Source organism: Amblyomma mixtum, chromosome 3 (assembly GCF_055824585.1).
Source record: "Amblyomma mixtum isolate Tamu chromosome 3, ASM5582458v1, whole genome shotgun sequence".
Lineage (NCBI taxonomy): Eukaryota > Metazoa > Arthropoda > Arachnida > Ixodida > Ixodidae > Amblyomma > Amblyomma mixtum.
In genome coordinates, this window is record NC_143014.1 from 216,841,557 (window position 1) to 216,867,987 (window position 26,431).

The 26,431-nt window shown below is 46.1% G+C and overlaps 1 protein-coding gene across 3 annotated transcripts in view; it reads right to left on the reverse strand.

Annotated features, from left to right (window-relative positions):
• Positions 1-26,431, reverse strand: part of LOC149353670 (WD repeat-containing protein 47) — a 149,528-nt gene that overhangs the window by 14,838 nt on the left and 108,259 nt on the right. For all 3 annotated transcript variants that reach the window (XM_089582716.1, XM_089582715.1, XM_089582717.1), the window contains 3 exons: positions 14,704-14,921; positions 8,958-9,127; positions 4,745-4,918 (listed from right to left, as the gene is read on the reverse strand). In XM_089582716.1, the coding sequence (XP_089438842.1) occupies positions 4,745-4,918; positions 8,958-9,127; positions 14,704-14,921 (562 nt within the window). The remainder of the gene's footprint in view (positions 1-4,744; positions 4,919-8,957; positions 9,128-14,703; positions 14,922-26,431) is intronic.

Consider the following 26,431-nt stretch of genomic DNA (forward strand, 5'->3'; position numbering starts at 1 on the left):
CAAGTGTAATGTGCAGCACATCCCACATCTACCTCTAATGCATGTCCTCACGTGACTGCTTTCTCCAGTGGCACAGCAGTCATATTGCCTAACTCGAAAGGCCAGGAAAAATGCAATGTATTTTTATGCAGCTGAAAATTGCAAGAATTGTAGCCAAGAATATGTGCAACATTTTGCATATTTAAATTTTTTATGATTAATTTCTGGCTCAGTGCGGTGGCTCATTTTTGTTTTGCTTGCATTCTTTTTTTGTGTTAAGAGCATACTATTTAACCAATAAATTTTCAAAAAGTTTTGCACACACAACTCTGGTCTTTTTTTCGTCTGGAAGTATAATAAATAAGCTACAGCTTGATGTATTACAATGCACAGTGCATTCAGCACTTCTTGAGAAAATAATTTCTATTTTGAAACACTCAAAATTGGTCATTTTTTTCGCGGTAAGGAAACAGTTAACTGCACAATGTGAAGCCCCTAAAGACTGTATGAATAACTTCTGGACTTCAACTTCTAGCAACAAATGTGTGCATCACCGTTTTGGTGACATTTTTATTTTATTCTTATAACTCCCAGTGCTACTCAACAATGAGTTTGTTAGACACTCTAAGCATGAAGTACCTGGAAATAAATATCACTGGACAAATCCAGAAGAAAAGGCAGGACCAAATGCACCCAATGACAGTTCAGGGCCCATTTTCTGGAATAATTTTACTCGCGGAGCAAATTCACTCCGTAAGTGTCAAGTTTGTCCCAACCATCTCCAGGCAACCATTTTCACAACAGAGAAATGGCGAAGCTCATTAAACCTGGAACTGCTCATTTGCCAGAAAATTTACCTTCGCTTCATTGTTGTGCGCCATGCTAAAAAAAAAACTGAACAGTGTGTCAGTCTTTTGTAACAAGGCTTTCTGAAAGTTGACCTCATTGGTATATGTTCAATATTGGAAAACAAAAGCACTACCCAGACACAGAGACGAACAGAGAAGGTGAGCAGGACAAAGCACTGCTTGGAAATAAACTTTTTCAAGAGGGCTACATTATATACACAACATACACACTGTCCACACACCTGTCTAAAGTGCTTCAATGGTGTACCGTACTTCCTCGCATAACTGTAATTTGCGCACCCTAAATTTTTCACCCGGATTTTTAAACAAAAAAAACTTTCACTTGCATATTTTACACTCTCTGCTGCATCACAGGTGCATGCATGGCAAGCTTGGGAAGGTCAGTATGGCCGTGTTGCCCTGCGCGGTTGTGAAAGGTGCGAGTGACGAGGGCAGTTATCTGCTGTTTACCCGGCTCGCTTGCACTGGCGGCCGCTTTCCCAGACAATATGTTGCGCATGTGTCAGAATTCAGGAGGAGGTTCACAGTTGAGGACTGGCATAATAGCTTTAGTATACGACTGAGAAGCAAACCGTGCAGCCTGGTTACTTTTGGCAAAGACTGTACATGTGGCAATATACAGTATATACTGCATGTTATGACCTTTGCAGCGTTTTTTAGGACGTGTTAAAAAAATTTCTGCGTAATTTTCGAACCCCCTTTTCAGAAGCCTTAAATTAAAAAAAAAAAGTGTGTACATTATGCAAGCAAATACGGTAATTTACCAGAGACTTAGGGTACAAAACTTAAGGGGGGACATGGGTCTTAGAGCATTTTTTTTTATTTACACACCAAATGCAATGAAACTGCACAGACTTATTCAGTTTTTTCAGCTGATTTCAAATATGCAATTTATTTATTTATAGGCCAATTAGTTCCTGAGATATTAATATATATAATGCCATTGTCTGCTCAAACAATAGAAAAAAAAAAGGGTCACCAGAAATTTAATTTTAATATGTGGGTAGATATTGCAATGTGTGAGGAATGCAATGCTGGAAGCAGTTTTCAGTTTTTTGTCCGTGTGGACAAATGGGCTTAATAGTTAGTTTCATGTGTTTTCTGGGACTGTATGTCTGGTTAACTCACTGGAAAGCTAACTATTAAACCCATTTGTCCACACGGACAAAAAACTGAAAACTGCTTCAAGCGTTGCATTCCTCACACATTGTAGTATCTACCGACATATTAAAATTAAATTTCTGGTGGCCCATTTTTTTTCTATTGTTTGAGCAGACAAAGGCATGATGTATATTAATATCTCAGGAACTAATTGGCCTAGAAATAAACAACTTGCATATTTGAAATCAGCAGAAAAAACTGAACAAGTCTGTGCAGTTTCATTGCATTTAGTCTGTAAATAAAGAAAAAATGCTCTAAGACCCATATCCCCCCTTAACCATATGGTGCATGTACATTTCCATCGATTGTGTTTAACTCAACATGTCTTTGAAAGCTGTATCAGGCCAGCCAGTCAGCGGCAATTGTTATAAATATGCAAAACAAAGTGTGCCATTCGAGTGCTCTAAACAGGTGTGTGGATGACTGTACAAGGAAAAGGAAAGATAATCACAAAAGGAAAAACCCATTTATTTGCAAGTTATGTGGCATACACATCACAGGAAATGGCTTACCTTGCAGACTGCACCTGATGATCTAAGGATTGCATTTTTTACAGAAAGGAAGACGGAAGGATGCCTCATGCATGGTTCACTCCTCTTGATAGCATGACATACAATCAACTACCTCCCGCATTACCTGATCACAATGGCAGAACAGAATGCTGGTGTCGGAAAAGAACGGTATGCACCAGCATGTGCAACCATGAACTATAGCATGTGCAACTATGAACCATCTTTCAAGGAAATGGCGTGTTCTTGTGATTGTATATTCTTGCAATTACTGGACTGAACACTATGTGCCATCCACAGGACAAAGAAAACTTGTGCACCACTCCAAATCTGTGTGCAAAAATAAGTGAAATGTCCTTTGTCACACAACTCTTTTTTTTTTTTACCCTAGCAATTACAGACCTCCTTTTAAGCCAGCAATTACAGACCTCCTTTTAAGCTCTAAGCATATAGCTACCTGACAGATTAAGGCTGATAACAACACTGGAACATTGTAGATTCCACCAACTTTCTTAGTCATGTGCAAGAGGCAATTAATGTATCAGACCACTGGCAGTATACATCAACCATTCCTACCTTTGCACACATTCCTCTTTGAATATGACCCCCCCAAAAATGCTTTTTCGCTCACTCTCAAAATCGGGTGTCCTTGATAGCCATTTTCTTTTGGACTTTGTAGCTGCTGACCAACACTTTCTTTAACTTCTGACACGACCTCGATACCGCAAGGATATCGAGCATGACAGTGCAATACTGTCCTTACCTCTGAATGACCAGAAACTAAATTTAACAGCTCTCTAGCCGAATGTGGATGGTAAACCCCACAAAGTTGGTTGGAATTCATTTTTAACAGCATAATGAGAAACTGTAGTTTCCCTTCTTTGGGGACCTCTTTTGCGATATTTATTTACAGTACACTACCTTGAAACTTTAGGACATGAATTCCCTTTCAAGCAAAGTTTTCACAGTTGTAAACTAATCAAATGTAGCAACCCAGGACACCTGACCTTGAGAGCAAGTGAAAAAGTAGTTTGGTGGGTCAAATCCAAAGAGAAACGTGTGCAAAGGCAGGAATGGTTGATGAAGACTGCTGATTGTTTATGTTCATTGCCTTTTGCACATGATTAAGAAAGTTGGCAGAAAATATGAAGTTTCCAGTAATACCTATTGATGATGATGAATTTTAATAGCGCATGGGCAACTTTGGCCAAAGAGTGCCATGGCACAAGGTATTTACGTCTACCCAGAGTGGGGTCAAAGACCCATTTTCCAAGCACCATGCCAGGGGAAAGCTTGCACCCAGTGGAAACCGACACGTACTCTGCGGCACTGGGGATCGAACCCTGCCCCTCCTGCATGCAAGGTGGATGCTCAAACCACTAGGCCACTGCTGTGGTCGTTCCAGTAATATTAGCACCGACAAAACTATCCAGTACCTTTATGTACACAGGCTAAAAAAACAGTCTGAAATTGGTCGGGCCAAGAAGAAAGGGGGTTGCATTACGAAGCATATGCTTCACAATTTTTTTCATGCAAAGTTGGAGTGGTGCACAAGTTGCCTTTGCCCTGTGGATGGGCACATACTGGTTGGATTGGTCAGTGTGCAAATGTACCCTTGAAAGAACATGCAAATTCCTTAAATGGTAGCTCACTGTATCATCTGCAGCAGTTTTCTGTCGCACACGCGGGTCCATACTATTCTTTTCTGACACCAAAATTCTGCACTGCCATTGTGATCAGGCAATACTGGAGATAGTTGAAATATATGTCACATTCCCAAAAGAAGTGAATCTTGGGTAAGTCACCCTTAAATCATCCCTTCTAAAAAAAAATGCAATCATAAAATTATCAGGTGCACTCTGGCAGGTAAGCCATTTTCCATTAGAGCATGCCATGTGCCTTGTGACTAAGTGGATACATATCTGCCTTTGTGGTTGTTTTGCTTTGCCTTGTACAGAGTGTATATAATGTAGCTTTCCAAATGAAAAGTATAGTTCTAAGTAGCACTTCATCCCACCTGCCTTCTCTGCTGGCATCTTGTGTCTATGTAGTGCTGCTGTTTTCTAATAATGAACAACAACGTTTTTACTGTTCACTTCATCCGCACAACAACAGAATAGAGGAGACAAAATAGAGTTGCTGCAGAGACTGAATTTCAGCGATAGGAAGTGTCAAGCAGGACTGGCAGGGAAATGCGACGCACCCTCAAGGCTCACAACTGCTCACCTGAGTGTCCAGACAGTGCCTGGAAGGGGGTGGCAGTCTCGCAGTCAGTGACGTAGATCTTGCAGTCCCCTGCTCCACCGCTGATCAGCAGGCTTGACCTGTTGCTCAGGTCCTCCACAAAGCACAGGTCTCGGATGGTGCCATCATGCATCGTCAGCTCTGCTTCTCCACCAGCTGTTGATGACCAACACGAGAAGGTACAGCGATGTTAATGGAACTAAAACTCCAATACAAACTCTCAGCCTAGACTAACGATACCTTTTGAGAGTAGGAAGTATAAAGATTTCCTATAAAAAAAGTTCTTGAGGAGACAAAACGATTTGAACGTAAAGAAAATGTGGCAGCTCATCAAACACTTTTGTACATCACCAAGTTCATAGGTCAAACTTCTCGGCTCAAAAGAAGTAGCAATCAGGATGTGATAAAACGTGATGATCGGTGGTATGGAATGATTTCGTCAGAATTATGTATGAAGAGACTGCAAGCCCAAAATGCAAGAGCACAGTAAAAAAAAAAGCACCCACGGGTGTTGCCCCACACAGCTGGCCCTATCATGTGTAAATTAGTGGTGTCATGCCCGTCAACATGAATTCAACAGACATGACGTGAAATGTGAATCTGTTTTTTAAACACCAAGTTACTTGGCAGAAAAAGTTTCCTGTGTCGAACAAATAGTGAAACGATTACAAGGCGCCCAACTGTTGTACTGCACTAAAGAATAAAATGGCAAGGACTTGAGTTTATAGTCCCTTTAACTCTCCAGTGGACTTGAATGAACCAGGCTCGCCATAAGCCAAATGTCATTTCAGGCTCGTGATGAGTACAGCTGGTCATGTGTTTTCTGGCAGTCTGTGCCCTGTTGAAGGTGAATTTGGCTCTTCCAAAGCATTTTTTTGGTTTGCAAACAGATGGTAGCATGGGCAATAAATGACCATTTCAGTAACATTATCGAAAAAAATGCGTCCGTTAGGCTGGATTACGGTTTATGGGGTTTAACATCCCAGAGCGACTCGGGCTATGAGGGACACTGAAGTGGAGAGATCCGGATAATTTCGATCGACCACCTAAGCTCTTTAACATGCAATGACATCGCACAGGACACGGGCCTCTAGCATCCTCTATTGAAATGTGACTGCTAAGGCCGGGATCGAATCCACGTCTTTTGGATCAGCAGCCAAGCATCATAACCACTGAGCCAATGCGGTGACTTGTGTCCGTTAGTGGGTTAAGAAGGAAGATACAAGCTTCATCTCCCTAATCATTCTATCATGTTTTTATTGTCTTGTGGCCAGACTAGTGCGATTCCTTGCATTACGGAAAATAAAGCACATCTTAAAATCATATAGTGATGTCTACCATGATGCATCAGGGATAGCACTCCAACAGTCAAGGTCTAAGCACAACTTCACCAGATAAACTAGATGGAATAAAATGTTGAAGTGACTAACAATTGATTAAAGATGCCCCCCTTTTTTTTTGCTGTGACAGAAAGCTAGGAGTTTGCAGTGGTTAATCTTGCCACAACTGCATCAGAAACTCTGCAAAATATTTCTGGCAAGAATTTTTTTATCAGTGGACATGCTTGATTTTATGCATATTGATGATGGAAACAATGACTGGTGAGCATGGTGGTGAAGACACGTTGGCAAAAGTGACAAGCTAGAAACAAATGCAACCCCAGCTGAAAGAACATATTGTTTTGCTGGATAATCAGATTGTAATTTTGGCACATGACTTCAGGTCCATTGCATTATTTCTATACTGATATATCCACACTTGTGCATATTTTTATGCATGCATGTATACAAGTACACTGACAGCATGCAGTTAAACCACAGTGGTTTTTACTGTCCTGCCATTCCGCTCATCGATGTGATGGCAGTGCCGATTCCAGACATTTACCATTTTTTTTTAGATCAGAGCATGCACTGAAGGGATCATGAATACTAATAAAATACAACAAGCACTTGTTAAAAGAAAAAACACAATGCCTTCAACAGCAGCTACATTATACGTACAGTCTCGGCCATGATATTACTGAAAATGCTTTGGTGATCAGTCTTGTCACTCCTTACCTAGTGAAAATTAGTCAGTACTTTACACATATGTTAGCAAATACCACAGGTGCGCTAGCGTATGAACCCAAGAAACCACCACATCTTCTCTACGAAATGCATGAGAAAATGCCAAATGCAGAAGTGTGTTCCATAATATTTTGGCCGCACCTGTACTAATACTTTGTTCGTTTGAAGGGACACAGCAACAGGGCCAGTTTTGCACCTTTTTATGGTGAGATAAACTATAATTCCTCATATAACCTGTAATATTAAGCATGGTTTTAACAGTATAAGGCAAGACCTTTTCATTTCCAGCATAATCTCACAACATGTCTCAGTCGGCTATGAGCCCCACCAAACAATATTACTATACTGAGATTACTTCCGTGCACTTTAATCAGTACTTCAGCACTTCTCACTATAAAAAGAAATGCCTCAGTATATGAACATTATAAATATCAAATGATCATGTGCACAGTCAATCAGGCACATCAGTGAAGCTCTCACAAAGTCTCACACTGCTCACAGCTTCTTGCAGAAGCTGGTCAAGTATAACATAAAAAGGTCCAGCCACGGGTCACCATGCAATGATTTTACAATATCACAGACTCTGAACATTCCTACAGTAGTACTACTGAAAACACAGCCTGTCACCAGCCACCACACAAAAAAGTTAAGAAAAACACAAAGTAGTAACTGAGCAAGAATTCAGCCACTGACCATTAGTTTGCAAGATATGCACCCCACCGACCAAGCTAAGTGCTCCTCAGTACCAGCGTGTACATCTAACAACTAATTAATGCCTGCACATTACTGCTTGGGCTAAGGTGCATTTTCATATTACGTGTTCTCTAGTAGCAGTGCTCAAGGTCGTCAGGGTAGACAAGTAATGTACAGCCTCTGTAAACAAAATATACAGCCCAAGGGGTTTCATTCTAAGCCATTTGATGAGGCTCTCCAGAAGTGCTGGAAGTTCTATGCTTTGCAGAGGAGAGTACGAAAGGTTATTTCATCTCTGAGAGATCTAAAACACTGACACTGCAAAATGAGCCACACAACACAACCTGGGAGCAAACCTGTTGGACTGTATATTAAGGCAGAAGCCTTTAATGCCTCATCGTTGTAAGCAGGAGTTGTCGACAGAAATGTCACGCTTTTCAATTGGTCGAAGTGGTCGTGACATCACAGTGCGCGAATTTCAAACAGGGCCAATTGTACTTCGGCTAGTAACCATGCAACCAATTAAAGGGATCGTATAGTGATGCTCCAAGTAAGTGTGGCTCAGATTAGTTGATTGCTCAATTAACCAAGTAGCCTAATTAACCTCTCTAGCCAGACCAGATAAATAAATAAAACCGAGTAGGAAATTGGTTGGGTTGGGGAATCGAACCTGGGCCTCCGGAGTGCGAGACGAGCACGCTACCACTCCGCCATGCCAGCTCGATGGTTTGAAATGAACAAAGGCGCGTCTAGTGAATACGGTGTCTTCGTTCATTGCCATCTTCCTCCCTTCCCGTTACGGCGAAGTTCAAGTGTTCACCGAGATATGCGAGACAGGTACATTTCCTTTCCTCAAAAACCAATTTACGACCAAGCAAGGAGTAGAGCCGAACGGTCGATGGCGTTCTGTGGACTCCCTGGCAGCGTTGCAAGACGCTGTCGCATTTCACTCTTATAGGCGAAGCTTAACATCTTTAGCACACATCAGTGACACAAGTAGCAACACTGCGCTAAAGGCTTTCACCTCACCGCACTTTAGGTCAACAAAGTGCCGCCCTGAATTTTTTTTTGACAAAGGCTGTACATTCTCTACTGCACTACTCTGCAAAGTGGACGAAGTTCCTTGTTTGTGCACTCCACTAGGAAAGAGTGGTACTATGTGCAATAACTCCATGACAGTTCACTTGGCAGATAACAAGAGACACAATAGATGTGTACTCACAGAGCTATCACAGAGCAAGCTTTCATCAGCAAGTCACACACCTAACAAAAGTATGTAATGGCAACTGTGCTTTAGGCAAACAGGATTAAGATCATGCTCGTTTTACGCACAGTGGCCACGTCATACAATGTTGTCTACCAAAGCTGGGTGCGTGCAAAGGAAGACAGGTACAGTTTGAAATAAAAAAAAAGCGCCTGACATAGGCGACTCTTACTGTCAAGGGCGCACGTCTCCGACTTAAAGCGCATGAGCTTGATTGTCTTGTCATTCGAGCCTGTGGCCAAGAGGTCCCCAGTCTGGTTCCATGCCAGGCAATAGATGGAGCCCTTGTGGTGCTTCAGCCGCTTGAACAGCACGGTGGGCTGGTGGGCCACATCGCCCTCCCTGAGAGACGTAAGAGAACCCTTTAGCTGCTTTGTCAGCTTGTACAAACTGGCATGTCTTGTACACATAGCCCCACATCTTGACATGCACGGTGCACAACTCAAACTGTGTGCCACCGTGAAATGTGAGGCACCTTTAGAGTGAAACTTTAGTAACCACGCACAAAAAAATACTACCTAGACCAAGGACTGCTATTCAGGCTATGATTCTTTCTTTTTACGTATCGATACTTGCACAGCATGCCCAAACTAAAATCGTTGCTATTAAAGGGGTATAGACACCAAAATTCTCGTAGCGTATTTTTGCTTTGAAATTATGTCTAAGACATTAGTAAACATGAACCATCACGTGGAATTCTCCTACACTCAGTACGCAACAACTTAGAATTCATTGAAGTTATTCTTCCATGAAGTTCCAGTTTCTGCTTCAACAATAGAAAGACAGTATGACATCACAAGTGAGTACCAGATCATGTGAGACACACCAAAACTACGATATACATAATAGCTCTTTGTTCACTTGCTGCCATTCCAGCTTCTGCAGCAGTTTAGTGCAAGAGCTTGAATGAACTAAAATGACAAAGCAGTGGTTATATTGCAGTTTTTGGATGCCCCACGTGACCTTGTATAATAACTTGTGATGCCACAACCATCGTCTGGCAATTGAAACTGAAACAAACTACAGAGGAAAAAAATTCAATTACAAATTATTTATAAAATGCTGACAAATTCCACAAGGTGATCCATGTCTACTAATATCATATGCTCCATTCTAGAGCAAGAAAACACTGGTGTCTCCACTTCTTTAAGGTGCCTTTATGCTCATTGAGAAATAAGCTCTTAGAGTGTACTTCCTCGCCCATGTTACAGCCATTTTCCATCACTTCCATGCCAGAAATTATCAGTAGTAAATCAGGCATTCTTGCCCTTTTGAATAACCTCAAAATTACTACTAGCTCTGATCACCTTGGTTTCAATAACAAAATACTAAAAAATGCCTCTCTAAACCTCTATCAAGTATTTTCATCGCTTTTTTCACAATCATCATCTGGTACAATTCCTGACGACTGGCGTACAGCTAATGTAATACCCATTTTCAAATCCGGAGACCGCACTATTCCACTTAACTATCGCCCTATCTCATTAACCAGCAACACCTATAAATTCCTCGTAACACATACTCACGTAATATGTAATACATACTCAAGTTAATAATTATATAGAGGAGCATGATATCATTTTCAAATACCAGCACGGTTTTCGCAGGGGTTATTCATGCGACACCCAACTCACTGGATTTACTAACGACATATTTTCCGCAGTAGACGCAGCCTTACAGGTTGACACAGTATTTTTAGACTTTTCTAAAGCTTTTGATTGCGTTCCCGATCACAGGCTCCTAACCAAATTGACAAAGTTAAACCTCCATCCAAATGTTAATTCATGGATAAAACAGTTCCTCTACAATAGAAAACAATTCACCTCTGTCAATGGCTTTAACTCGTCTTCTGTCCCCGTAACATCTGGAGTCCCCCAGGGAAGTGTACTTGGCCCTCTGCTTTTTTAATTTTTATTAACGATATACCCAAGTGTGTATTGTCTCAGATAAGGTTATTCGCAGATGATTGCATTATATATCGTAATATCACTAATGAAACCGACCACCATTCCTTTCAAAATGATCTTGACGCTGTAACGGCTTGGTGCTCCTCCTGGCTAATGTCTCTAAATGCATCTAAATGCATCTAAATTTCGTTTACTTACCGCTCCACTCGAATTCCTACAGCCTACTTCCTCAATAACGATAACGTAGAACTTACAACAACTTACAACTACCTAGGAGTTCACTTTCAGTCTGACCTAACTTGGCATTACCTATTAACACAATCCTAGCATCACCAAACCGTGCACTTGTCCTTCTTAGGCGTAATCTCAAACACAGACCTTAACACTTAGAAAAACTTGCTTACATCATGTTAATCCGCCCAAAAGTTGAGTACGCTTCTGCCATATGGGATCCTCAACAAGCATACGTCATAAATAACATTGAATCCCTGGAAAACCATGCTGCTCGCTTCATCTTTTCAGATTATTCCCACTTCACCAGTGTCACAGCATTAAAACAACGTGCCGAGTTGGAACCACTACCATGTCGACGCCATTTTGCTAGCCTAACCATACTTCACAAATTGTATCATCATCCCACCCTCCACGATGACTTCCTTCTGCCACGCCCTGTAGTCTTTCCTCGTCGTGACCACAATATTAAAATAAAACGCATAACGTGCCCTGCATCGCTTAACACGAAATCATTCATTCCTCGCACCATAATAGACTGGAACGACCTGCCATCACTTATAGCTGCTGAGGTTAACTTATAATCCTTTCAGCACTCATCAAAGCAAACCATGGACTAACAGATTATGTATTTTTGTTGTATTATGTGCATTATACATTTACTGAGCATTTTATTTTGTTTTTGTTGTTTTATTTGTGTACTTTACTAGCTTTATTTCATACTTCGTTATTACATGCATTATTTGTTTTCTTTCAAGTGTCTGTGCCCTATTTTTATGCTTGTAACCCCCCCCCTTAATGTAAATAAATAAACAAATATCTCTCCTTTGAAACCCCCTGACTTTAACTGGTTTTCAGCCCTGGACTGGAATTAACCAACCATCCCAGAAGATAATCAGGTCGGGGCCAAAGTCAATAACCACACTGCAGAGTGCTTCCTTGCCTAACACCTACAGTTTTTTCTTCCACGACCAAGTTGTTACTGTCGAGCAATGGTGACTGGGTTCTCACATGACTAGGCAAGTCATGTGTGAGTCAGTTATCATAACTCAATGCAATGTCACAACAGTTGCAACCAATTTTTTTGCTGTTGCTAACTCTTTACAGAACTTTCCTTTTTGATGACCTCACAAATAAGTAATTTCACTGAGGTATTTTCAAGTTTACTTGCGCTATAAAGTACCCTGACATTTGTCCCTGTTGTCCTCATTTTGAAATGCATTAACAGAACTTTCCTTGCAACGCTGAGCCCCTAGTGTTATATAGTGACTCATCCTATGCCTGAGTAACAAGTCCCACAATTGTTTAGCAAAAAAAAAAAAATAGAGACAGAACACCTGTCCTCATTGAAAAGAACAAATCATGCAGTGTCTCCGACTTAGGCCACCATTACTGCACTCTGCTGTTATGCCAGCTTTAAACCTCCTCTGGCTATGGCATTAGGCACTGAAAGCTATAATGCTCAACATCGCCGCCCTATGACTGAAATCCTTGTTGCCATAACGGACTGGGTATATGTAGGGTTTAATGTTGCAGCTGCACATGGGCTATGAGGGACACTGTAGTCCTGGAAGACTACAGATTGATTCTGACCACTTGGCATCGTTTAACACATATGGACATTTTTGCTGTTTGCCTCCACAGAAATTCTGTCTCCACCAAAATTTGACCCTATGACCCTGGGCTTACAGGCAAATGCTATGACCACTAAGCCACAGAAGCAGGCGGCCACAGTGGATTAAAGACTTTGGTTAGAATCCAAGAATATTAACGAAAACTGAAAAATGCATCACATGTTTGTTTAGCAGCTATATAGATGCAAAATAATGAAGCCATCTCTCAAGCTCTTAGCCAATGTCAGTGAGGCAAAGCTTTGCCACAGATGGGCATGCAGAAGTGAGCACATGCTGTTCAACATAGAAAGTGCCCTCAACGACAATGCGTTTATATGAATAAAATGAAGCAATTCAATTTATTTCGGCACTGTACATTAACTTAACACCACAAAAACTCATGAAAACACTAATAAAACAAAAACACTCGAACAAAGCATCACAGATCAAATAAAATTCATTTGTGGGGCCTTGGGAACCTTTTCCGCTTCAGACAGCTAATTTTAGAATCATCAGGTGCTCTGGCTTTCAGTTATAGACACGGATGCTGCGTAAACTGTACACAGCCTCGTAACAACGCAAAATAATATTTAGCTGCACTGAGGCCGGCGGCAGTTTTGTAACTGTTACACCCCAGCTGAACAAACAAGACAGGACTAATCAAAATGCTAATATGATATTTCAGCATGAAACAAGTCAAGCTACACATGGAAGAGGCCAGACATGAGGAAAGTTATGGCCTAATTTCAAGATCACAAGAAAGCTTAACAGGAAGTGCTCCATTTTGAAATGATAGCAAGGTAAAATGGCTTTATAAAACAAATATGCAGCATGCAAGCTTTGATTAAGTTCATGCACAAGGGGTAATCAAGTGCAATGGTGAAGACATATATTTTCTAAATTTTATGTTTGTTTGTTTGTTTGTTTATGGGGTTTAACGCCCAAAGCGACTAAGGCTATGAGAGACGCCGGAGTGAAGGGCTCCGGAAATTTCGACCACCTGGGGTTCTTTAACGTGCACTGACATCGCACAGTACACGGGCCTCTAGAATTTCTCCTCCAAAGAAATTCTAGCCGCCGCGGCCGGGATCGAACCCGCGTCTTTCGGGCCAGCAGCCGAGCACCATAACCGCTGAGCCACCGCGGCGGCCTAAATTTTATGTAATAAGATGCTTGGTCAATTAAAATCACTTACATTGATATGCCAAAAACTATGGTAAAAAGAAGCTGTGAAACCATACAACTTAAGTTCACTAACTCAGTAGCTGTTGAGCACTCAGCCCACTAATAGAAACTGAGCTTCCATACACAAATTTCTGCATTTTCACTGTCATGTCTTGCCAGTGCCACTGAAGGCAACCAGTAGTAAAACGAAACACTCGGAAACCCATTGAATTCCTGAATTAATTTTTACATGCCAAAGTTATGCCCAGGCTTTGAGGCTGCAGCAACAATGGCTAGTTAATTTTTACTACCTGGGATTGCTTACAGCACCAAAATCCCACTGCAGACACTTTTGAATTTTGTTTCCCTCAGAATGTAGCCTCCGCAGCAGTGACTAAACTTATGCATGTGTGCTCATCAGAATCTTGCCACAGCCACCAAGCAACCAGGGTGAGCTTCAGGAAGCCAGCACAACTAAATTGTAAACTGTGGGGTTCGATGTTCCAAAGCGATATATGGGCTATGAGGGACGTCGTAGTGGAGGACTCCAGGTTAATTTAGAGTGCCCGGGGTTCTTTAATGTGCAGTGACGTCGCACAGCACATGAACATTGTTGTATTTCGCCTCCATCGAAATACGGATGCCACGGCAGGGTTGAAGCTGCGACCTTGGAATCAGTAGCTGAACGCCAAAGTCACTGAGACATCGTGACAGGTAGGAAGCCGGCTAACTACTTGGTTTTATGGTTTTAGGGATTTATGGGGTTTAACATCCCAAAACGATTCAGGCAATGGGGGACGCGGAGGGCTCCGGATAATTACGACCACCTGGGGTTCTTTAACAAACATGCACTGACACTGCACAGTAAATGGGCCTCTAGCATTCCATCTTCATTGAAATGGAACCGTCGTGGCCGACAGCGAACCCGAGTCTCTTGGGTCAGCAGCCGAGCACCATAACCACTGAGCCCCCACGGCAGCTGCCAGCTACTTGGGAAGCATACCTGAGGTCCGTGATGGTTGGGTAGCCGCAGATACGCAGTGTTTTGGAGTTCGAGCCAACTGCGTAGAACTGCCCGCTAGGGTGAAAGTCGCAGGCGCGCACCACCTGGGCGTCTTCCAGGTTGGTGACCTGCACGAACTTCGGCTTTCGCGACTCGTCAGTCGCATGTGCCGCCTGCTGTTGCTGCTGTTGGTTCGGGCTCCCATGATTGGCAGAGTACTGTGAGAAAAGAAAGGAAGACAAGCCATGAGAACAGACGAATTTCAAAGCACTGGCTGGCAGCTCTGTGAGAGCAACACTAAAGTACAGATTAGCAAAATGGAAACCAGCAAGAAAAATATGTATAAGGCCTCTGGCTATAAACGGGCCCATGACTATAGTACTTACCTTTATCATAAAATCTACAAAGAATTGCAGCAGCACTTTCAGTCAAAAGACTAATGTGCCTTCAAAAATGAAAGACCCTTGCTATACAGCTGGACCTGATTAACTTTCACTTTCATTCTCACAACGCAATGCCTGTTGTTTTTGACTCTACAATAACTACCTCCATACAGGCTCCTATCAAAATCTGTTGAATTAGTGCTGCAAACTTGCGAATCGCTAGACCTTTCATATAGTAACGCTTTCTGTTTCCCAGCTGCATGCAGAATGCAAGACCATAAAAGAGTCATGAAATCAAACTTGGGTCTTTATGGCCCGCCATATACCTTGGAATGACTCAGTGCTCCAGGCATAAAAGTGCATACTACGCATGCCAAAGCAGAAGTTCAACCATTAAGCCTACACACTGCATGTGAGACCAGCCTGGTCTCCTTTTAACGACCTACCCCTCATGTCACACTCCAACTCGTGGCATTTAGGGATTAAATAAATAAATAAATAAATTTTTGCGCTACCAATGTGCTACTTGTGTGTGTACGGATGTGTGCATCATGTCTAATACAGCCGAATCCAGATACATACAGGTGACAATATCGAACCTAAAGGGGATTGCGAAATAGTTCAATTAGGTGGGTTGCAGAAATTTGGAAGCCAGCTTCTTTGCACAAGTGAACTCCTTCACCATGGCTGATGGACCGGTTTTCAGGGCAGATATTAGGTGCAGTGCTGGAGAGTTCTGCAGTCTGAGAAATTCCGCAAGGATTGTGCTGCTGCCGCAATTCAGGTATTAAGCACAGTTCTCCCAAACAACTGTTTCGCGACGGGGGATATGAAACGCAGCCATGCCAAGCTTCTGTGGCTCAGCAGCCAAGACTAGGCAGGAATGAGGAGGAGACAGACATTTGTCCCCGTGCCGTGGGGAGCGGGTATAATTGTCGTCCGGGAGTACAGGCACATGTAGGGCATGAGGCTTACAATAGAAATCTCCAGCGCTGCACCTAAATTCTGCCCGCGGGAGGAGCCGCGCCGCCATAGTGAAGTGTTTTTGCTTAGCAGGGATGATGACTCCTGTATTTCTGCAGTCCACCTATACTGATAATTCAATATATAAAAATGGTAACAGATATGCTTGTCGGTAATTTAGTAGTATGAATACACTGCACCGACGTGAAGCGCTTCTTACAGCGACGCGCCGCCAGCCGGCGTGCTGGCAGTGCATCACTCGCTACTCGCTGCTAAGCCTAACCTGCTTCACATCGAAGCCGCAGCGGACGGTGCTTTGCAACTAGCCAGTGCCCAACAAAAGATATCCAATGCTGTTACCAGTACACTAAAACAGAATAATCTCTTCAAAATTAAGGTACAGCTGATTTCTGCAACGCCTTGGTTAGGTACGTTGGCTTCACCGTATGACAGCGCCATGGCATGGAAAATGAGTAGAAGAGGCAGAGGTCCACCTTCAAAGCACAAGCCGCGTTCACCTCACCACAAGGTTTCACAGCGCCAGTGCTGCCAAAAGGTGCCCAATGCCGTGCAGCCGACCTGTCTCCGGCAGCGAAAAGCGATTCGAAGAGCGCCGCTAGGACTAGAACCACGTGTAGGGACGCGGCGCGCCGTTCGATATATCGAATGTACCGTTGAACGCAAGTGGCCCCCTCAGGGAAGTGTTGCCTTGGCTTAAAACGCTGACGACTAAAATGCATCAAAACCATGTCTTGAGATGTGGTGCCTGCCAAAAACCATGTTGTCAAAAGCATGGTGCCAAAGGGAGGCACAAAAGGATTTCGGTTTCAGGGTAGTTCTTAGGGTACAGTTCTTTTGGGCAACACGAACAAACGGCTTTCAGTTCAAACGCGAAGCATTATCAGAACGCCAGAACGAAATGAAACGTGAAGCAGGAATGTAATTCGTTTCCAGGAAGCTATTCGACATCAACACTTTTCCGACAGAAGAGCAAAAAAAAAAAAGAGAAAAAGTCACTGCCGGAAAATTTAACACGGAGCGGGAAGTGGAAACTGCAAAAGCACTGATGCGTACTCTTTTCCCACTAACGGCCGCTTTTAAACTAGCAGGTCTGTCAAAACGAAAACATTACAACGCGTGTATATTAATTCTGCATTTTCACTGTTACAAGGGTTTCAATAAGAAATTATCAAAACCGCTGTCCCTTCAACGGCTCGAAAGTGGAGCGAGTTTCGGTTTCTTTCCGGCATTTCGCTGCAATGAGTTGGATGCCAACGACGAAAGTAATGGCGCGTCCCAAGCGTCGTCGAGAGCCACCAACACGCAACACCGATTAGAGTTCCTCCGGCAGCGCCAGCACAGGCCCGGCGGCACCGGAGTGCCCACGCGATGCACGTTAACCCACAGCAGTGGCACCTTCCGGCGAGCCGCGACTGTCAAGGGCGCCGTCGCCGCTGACGCCGCTCGTGAATATTCAGCCGCGACGAAAACAGACGCACTCTCCCCGCGCCCTGGGAGCTAGGGGCCGCGTTCGTGCACGAACCAGCGCGACTTCCGATCCGATTCTATTCTAATCACCGGCGGCCGAGCGACAACTCCGGAACGCGACGCTCGCAGCCGGCGCAGGCCAGGGCCCGGAGCAGGCGTCACGCTTCGCGGCCGCCCCAGAGAGAAATATGTGGGTCGCATATCCGCCACAGGGAGCAGCCGTGCGCGCCTATGCCGCATTCGGATTGACCGCCAACAGCTTGCGCGAGATTGCGTCCGACGCCGCGGTAAACGCTGGGAGAGCATATAACTGTAAGCAAAACGTGGCAAGGTTTGAATAAAGCCGCTCACTGGGCGTCACCCTAGATTTTGGAGAAGGGGGAGAGGCGGAGACGCGCCTCACTTCAGAACCTCACGGCCCAAGCCGAGGTTACTCTCTCCAGATTCTATGAGATATCGGGTATACGTCGCCACCTTGCGGGCATTCTCGACATTCTCGCGAGCCCAAACTCCTATCCCTTGAAACCCGGGGGCTACCACAGGCAGACCTCTAGGGTATAGTACATGTTCCGAGCGCAAACAGACAAGGACAGCGAAATACAACACAGGCGCTACTGTGTTGTCTGTGTTGTCTGGCTTCCGTGATGGCCGAATCCTATTTGAAACGCAACCCACTTAAGACCTGTGCTTGACTTTCGGAATATCCCCCCCCCCCCCCCCCCCCAACCCCCCTAATAGACACAGGCACAAAAAGGGTGATAAGCAATCGCCCCTTCCCACCTTCCCTCCCTCGCGATTATCCCCTACTACGGCTCGATCCTCCAGCATGTCCAACAGAAACACGGGAATGCACTAGTACTAATTTCGACACCGCGGGTGCTTTTAAGGCTAATTCACGAAAACTGTGAAAAGAAGCGAAGAATCGTGAACACCTGCCGCTGCAACCTTTTTCTTTTTTTTTTCTTCTTTACCAACAATGTTAGTCCCTCCCCTCAATTATGTATTTTACCGTGAGGGCATTCTAGACAATGAAATTGACAATAACGAGCCGTCACCATGTCAGTGCACACACGGAGAAAAGTTCGAAACGACTGTCAGGAAGTTTTACCAGGAGGTGGCCATTATAGCAGCGTATAAAGTACTGGGTCACTGTAACATTATACGGAAGAAAGCCGGAGAAGAATGCGCGGTAGAACGCGAAACTAGACCGAAAGACTGCGGAACACCTTGTTTTAAACTTTCCTCGGTCACAGTGGCAGGCTTCACTGGCGTAGAAGGAAACGTGGTCACTGCGAGGTGCGGTAACTAGCGAAACAACTACGGCTACGCGATCCTGCGATTACACATTAGCGCCTAACCAGTTGTTAGCACGGCCCTAGACCAACCGATCGCAGCTGAAAGATAGTACAGGAAACGCTGCGCGGCGTATCGATCCAGTTCCATTCCGCACCGACAGTAAGTCGTGTACACGTGAACAAAACGCTAATGACGCCGGAAGCAGAGTCCAAAATTGCCCAATACTTTTAGTAGCCTAGCTCTCACCGCAAACCAGTTTAGCAGGCGACGCATTCGCATGCCCGTCGCATCACGGCTGAGTTAAGAGGCTTCGATTTAGTTAACGCGAACGCACAGCCCTGCACACTGAAAGTAAAGTATATACCTCCTTCCGAAAGGAACGCGGCAACGGGTTCACACCCGTTTGTTAATTACATTCCGCCAGATGAAGCCTAGATAAATTCCACACTTCTAGTGCCAGCCGCTCTCCTTCCTGCTACTTTTCGGTATTCCTAAGAAGCCTTCGCATCGCTCATTTGTTCGGTCTAAACCAGCCAATAAAAAAAGCGGGCATTCAAAATGAGCAAACGAGCTTCCTGGATCAGAAGCAGCGATGGCAGAACGCGAGCTTGAACCATGCGGTTCGCATAAGAACAGTGACAGCAAGCGCGCATGCAGCCTCGGCACGCTTTTCCCATACGCTTCGAGCTCAAGCGCCATCGGCACTTCGGCGGCGTGAAGACCAAGGAGGTTATAGTAGGTGAAGACAGTCGTTCTGTGGCGTCCTCCCTAACGGTTTCCGCTACTTTCGGATATCCAGTCTTGAGGTGCCGTAAGTTCAACCCTTCTGGAACGTCTCGACGAACGCCTTCACTAGACCGAAACCTTCGCCTGAACGGTTCGTTCTTGGGAAAGGCCCCTTTCCTAGTACCTGTCCCACAACAATCGCTCGACGTCACTCGCCTTGGTTAAAAACACACGAGTTGGCGTCGAACTACAACTGCTACAACCACCACTGAATAGAAGTAAACCTATAGCGTGAACTGCCGAGGACAGTGCACTATTAAATTCCGCACCGTATACTGCGCACACGTGGCGTAAAGGGATAAACGATTCGTAGCAACAGAGGCACCACTAGCCTGACAGCTAGTGCGTTTTTTTTTTCTTTTTTACAACGAAGGCACAGCCTACATTCCAGACCTACGACTCTATCATGATAGCAATCTGAAGCACCTCAGGCCTTTGAAACTCCCTCCCGCCGAGGACCCTACGGTCAAAACGCAGTGGAAAGTTGGAGTGGTTATAAAACATTTGTTTTAATGTGATGAAATCGCAAAATATACAACATATCATTGAGCAGTAGCTTTTACTTTCATCATCGGTGGAGGAAGGCAGTCCCTGCGCTGCTGAGGCATCAGTGTAACAACGCGCTTCCGAAGGAATTTCCATTATCTCTAAACCGCACAAAATATACGACATATCTGTATTCTGTTAACTGCAAAAAAGAACCTGAAAAGATTGCCTCAACGTGACACGGCAAACAGTTTCGTGGAACGCAACATCTCGGGTCCTGGGTTGCCAGCATCGTCAAAAAACTTGCATGGCCAGCACTGCACTATATAAACAATGACGGGACAGGGGCAGACCTAGCGTCCCCCTAAGATAACTGGGGGGAAAGGGGGGGGGGGGGGCGGAACCCCCCCCCCCTCCGTGCGCACGCCTATGCCTGAATCTAACGGACACCGCGCGACACGCCAGACCATGTGACCAACACCACGCCCATAGTGCCAATGAACCTCTCGACTCAGCCTCGCTTTGTGTTTCGATCCATGACGCATCGCAGCTTTGACCGCAAGTGCCCTGCGGCATGCTCCCCGGCAGTTCCTTTTTTTCCTCATTCGAAGAGGTGACTTCATTTGCTTACCTACGTCGAGTCACGTACCACCGCTTACCGCACTAGTCCGAGACTGGTAGCATCAGCAGTATCGAGTTTCACTGGTGGGCCATTCTATAGCGACCGGCCACAAATATGAAAGTATTTTGATAGTACTCTATAGTGAAATCTGCGGTGCGCTGCAACCGGTAGATGAGAAACGACGCGAAAGCAAGGACAAAAAAAAAAAAAAGTCAAGTACGGAACACTCGAGAGCTGCACTAATACGCAGGCTGATGCCATGTCATGGAGCTTGCGCACCGTAAGCGCCTCGGAATTGTACTGTTCGCCATTTGGCAGAAAAGTGACATGAAATGACTCCTTGATAAGGAGTGGTTTAATGCCAATTATGCCACGACGATTCCGAAAGCGCTGCCTTTTTTGTTCTTTTTCGGTAAACAGCCATATACGCAAGCCAAATAACATTTGGCGCGTCAGCAGGTAAGATATATAAAAACAGATCAGCTGCATCAGGAACGTCGGTAAATGAAAGTTACAAGGACCAACAAGCCTACCAATTACAGAAGGAAGCAGGGAAAACGGTTCTTCGAAGCACACACTTGAACAAGGAGGCCTCAGTCCTTTGATCAACGTTTCGACAAGGAGGCTTCGTCCGGACCGACGAAGCCAAATGGGGGCAAAATGTAAAAAAAAAAAAAAAAAAACAACGAAAAGAAAGCGTGCATTGAAAACGCCCGCGACGAGTTAGTCAAAGTGGATCCGGAGGCATCAACCACGCCGTCCCTCACAGGCCACGACGTTATTCGGCGCGTAAAAAGCCCTCAATCCGAGGAAAAACAAGGGAAACAATCGTCCGAGATATTCCGTAACCTTGGTCCCTCTATAAGTGCCCCCCCCCCCCCCCATTGTCCGCAAAACTACGTCCTGCTCTAAAGCGAGGTCAGGTTGCACCTTGCCACGATCGCACACTGACTACGGCGTTCTGACGATAAAATCGAGGACGCGGAATCGGTTTCTGCAAGGGACGACGGACGCGTGAGACTGGGAACAGAACACTAAACGGGTTGACGTTCGCTGCAGCTGCGGAAATGGCGAAGAAAAGAAAGCCGAGTCGTTAAATTATTCTCAAGCCCTTATTCATCATGGCGTTTCACATACTGCATGTGTACAGGTTCCGAACGTTAAAGCAGTATACGTGTTTTCTTCTTTCCACTGACGTGTTAATCTCCCCCCTCCCCACCCGATAAATAATTTGCAAATGAATTTCTTCTATCATGCAGTTTCGGTTTCATCAACTGAACGATTCTTGTGACGTCATGTGAGGCGTGAAAAAACTGCAATATATAATCGCTGATACGTCGTTTTAATTCTTGATTTCAACGCTTGAGCCAGCTTGCTTCAACAGCTGGAATGATCAACAAAGGACGTATCAACGGTTATACTACAGTTTTTTTTTTCGTGCCTCACGTGACCTAAACACACCTCTTAACGTCACAGCCATCGTTAGGTTGATGAAACCGAGACAGCATGAGAGAAGAAATTGAATTATAAATAATTTAGCGGTCGCAGGCGAATACCATGCGGTTATCCACGCATTCTAACGCCCATGCATCACTACAGAGGAGAAAAGATGCAACTAAAATCAGGTGTATATAATTCTTAACAAAAAAAAAAAATTCCAGGCGCTTTGCACTGTGACGGGGTTAAAAAGTGAGCGATAGCTGTATGTCCATGAGAACGCTCTCTCCCAATTTCACCGGAAGAGAGCAACGTACCGCTTACGGCGCATTCTTGGGCCCCTTGGACAGCCCTGAAGAAAAAAAAAAGAAAACGCACAAAAGATGACAGACGCATACAAACAGCTGGCTCCCTGTTCAGCTTCCCGCTCTTTCGAAGCCGCTTCTATCGCCTGCCTCTTCGAGCGACAACGCAAGAAACCCGAGAAATTAAGCGGATAAAAATGGGAACCCTTTTTCATACCGCGACAGCATCGCAGAGACGCGTGGGAACTTCGCGATCGCCTCCATCGCAGGACCGGGCGCAGTGCCAACAGCGCTAACGGAGTAGCTAAGAGATCGACGAGCTGGTGTAATTTCGTTCGGTGCATGCAACAAGCGGCCCGAACAAACTTCGAAAGACGACAACGGTTGTGGTGCCAACTGCGGTTCCAAACGGTTAACCCAAGCAGTTAGGCTTACGCAAGGATACGCTAGCAATGGGCGGAAAACCTGCTAACCTGGGGAGTCCTTTGCAACAACAAATCACGTGTAAACAAAAACAAAAAAGAGACCAGAGCGCCCGAAAAGATATGTGCCAGATTGCGCAATCGACCCCTCGCTTAACAACAAAAGCATTTTGATAGGGAATCACTCGGTTCTAACGGCGTAACCTCAGCGGTATAAATGAACAGCGCGTGCCAGCTTCACGCAGATCACTGCGGACAAAACAAAACAACTAAATGAGACAGCAGCTGGTAGTTATGAGGTATTGCGCAAGTGTCCCCTCCGTTAGGTCTACATACGGCTGAATCTGCGCGCTAGCGTCATCTCGATAACCTGGCAGTTGCCGTCAGGTATATGGCTTTAGTTGCTGAGGAAGACTGGAGCGTACTGTACGGGAACTTTACTGCAAATGAAGGAGAGTAATTCCACCACGTTCTGGGTCATTTTGAAGTTGCAGCGGCAGCCACAAAGGAGCGGCCCAGGAGCAAAATCGCAAAATAAACTCCGAAGCGACTCAAGGGCAAGGGGTTCTTTCTCTCTCTCTCTCTATTTCCCCTTCCTCCCTCTTGTTTTTCTCTTCTTTAGCTGGCTTCTCAATGAACAAGAGTTCGAGGTAACAATCCCAGCAAAGCAATTACCCACGAGCCATTCCTCCACCCCACACTGCACGCGAACGGGCAGCGCATTAGCCACGTTAGGTATATTAAAAATAATAATACCGCGTCCCAAGCCATTCTTTGCGCGAGAGAGGAAAAAAAACAAACAAAGAAATTAGGATCCGTCACGCGCATTGCTCGTGCGTGATGCTATTATTGCGCGCGCCACTGCGCCGGAGAACGAAGAAATTACTATAAGAACTCGTTACGTCCATACGCGGGTTGCGCAGAGGAGCCATTGTCAACGCAGACAGCAAAGGACAACAAAGGCACGTGCACGCCACGAGCGGAAGTTGGCGAAAAACCAAAACCACTACTTTTTTTTTTCTTCTCCCTGCTCGTTTCCTGCCTGGTCCTCATTTTCCGCGAAAACATATACCTTCAAAAGTGTGGAGTAACACTTCCTGTATCTTCTTTTTCAGCCAAATAGTGGTCGAAATCAGCCGCATGTTTTGCCGCGACAATGCCGACGAAATGCACAGACCCAATCGCACCTGCCTCCTGACTACGAGCGCGCTGCGAAAGTTTGCCGTGCCTCGAACGCAGCAGCTGTGCCGTCAGTGGTTTCGCTTTCGCTGCTTCGCGACCGAAAAAATAAAGGCACTCACAAGTGTAAGGCCAACTGGCTCTGCACGCCAAAATCCCGCGTTACCGAAGTTAAGCGAATGCCGACGAAGCTTCCGCCTGATAAAAATGAACTGCCCAGGTCGATAGCTACCTGAAAGAGCAATACGCCAGGGTAGGTCAGCCCGGCAAACAAGTTTGATGCGTGCAGTAGTACTCTCCATATACCGTTGTACAATTTGTTGCGCGGTACGCGAGTTCCATGTTGAGATCTTCGGCGTCAATAGCTGCGGAAGTCGACACGATCGGCGTGAAAGAGCGGGAAAAAGGAAGGAAAAAAAAAAAGGGGGGGGGGGGGGGGGCTGTTATTACCGATGTGGTAGGTTAAGCCTTTGTTTCGCCGTTTTTTATCCAGACTAACGGGAACGCTAACGGACGATTGGCACGGGTGAAAGCAATACCACCGCGCATCGCGTCCCGTGGCTAAAAATAGCACCGGCAGACCTTGATGCGGCTTTTATGTACGCATCAGTCAAGCCTATCCGCGGGGCAAAAAAAAGAGACTAAACCGTTCACAGCGAGCGATCTCTCCAAAGCGTATATAATAGACCATAAGCTGCGCGGAGAAAATATGCAGAAATCTGAACCCTGTTATCTCGCGCGCAGTCTCAAATCACTAAATGCGAGAGTAGGGGGTCCCTGATGCTCTTCTGCTCTCGTACCGGAACGCTTGATCGCACGTCCGAACGGCAAACCCCGGAAAGAACGCCTTCGACGGCAACAGCTTCCCGAAGAAACGCCCCCCACGGGCGCTGTAAAAACCGTATCTCCGTCCCAAAAGCGCCAACAGCCCGCCCTGAAGCCCCAGATGAGAGCCCCTCGAGAGATAGCGCAGCCTCCCGAGTTACGCGCCTCGACAAGTGGGCGCCGATCTGCGGTTACAAGCCAAACACAACCGCGGCAAAATATTATGGGGCGGCGCGTGCGTGCGTGCGCTCGCAAGCACCGCGCCAACAGTGTAAATAAACCACTCACGACGACCGAGGGTGGCTGCTGAACGCGCACGTTACAAGCACAGTGCGAAAGCCGCCACACGAGAACAGCAAACACTCAGCCACCACCGGCGCTTTTCCTGCCATGCGAAAGGGAACTCTACCGCATCCCATAGAGCTCCCTTGCGGATGGCGTGACCGGGTTCGGAGACGCTAATACAGAGCATCGCGGACCGTCCACAAGTTCGAGCTCAGAGGAGCACGCCAATGAAAAGCAACGCGAGATTCGAGGTGCACATCGCCGAGGTGAAAGGCGACGGGGAAAGAAGAAGGAAACCGCGGGTGCGTGTGCGCCTACCGTCGCCGACGCCGGAGACCGGGGCGGCTTCTGGGGTCCATTGGCCGGCGCGGCAGGCGGCGGGATCTCGAAGGGTCGGTTGCGGCCGATCTCACTGCGCGGGCACAAGCGAAACGGTAGCTGAGCGTAGCTCGGGTACCAGAAGCGACTCATCCGGACCGCGTGCCAGGCCCGGGCTCAGGAGGTGGCCCCACCACCGCACACACCGGCAGCACACACGCGCACTGTGCAGTGCCTACGGCCGCAGGCGGCGCAGTACGGCGTTCATCATTGCGGCCGACTCGCCGGAAGCAGACGACAGCCCCGTCAGGAGAGGACGGCGGCGCGGCGGCCACAGCGGCGGCGACGGCATAACGCGGCGGTGGCGGCGAGGGTGAACCACCCCCAGGTCCAGACGTCTCGGTGCGGCGGGGGGACGAGACAATGCAGAATTCTGTCTCCCGAGGACAGCGATGCTGCACGCAGCGACGCCGCAGAGCAAAACGAGTTCCCCGCCGCGGCCGGCCGCCGGCGTGACGTCACGGGGCGGCGCTAGGTGGCCGGAGAAGAACCGCAAGCACCGGTGCGCTGACACAAGGACGTCGTCGTCGTCGACGGTGGCTGCATCTATAAACTGTCTTTATCAAGCGCACGCCGCGGCGGCATTGTTCGCGCTACGCGAACCGCGCGACCAGCAGCGTAACGTACGACACGAAACTTGTGCACGTTTCGGGGCGGAGGCGTGGAGAGAGGGGTGGAAGAGGAGGAGGCAGCAGGAAAAAGAACGAACGCGTACAGCGAGAACGCCTTTCTCTCGCTATTGTTACACCGGCGCCATTTGTTTGTTTTCTGCTGCTGCACCGTGCTTTCCCCTTCTGTGCGTCGCCGGTGGTTGACTGGCGCTGACGACTTCCGACGCGGCCCCACGCCACGCAAACACAACTCCCCGCGCTC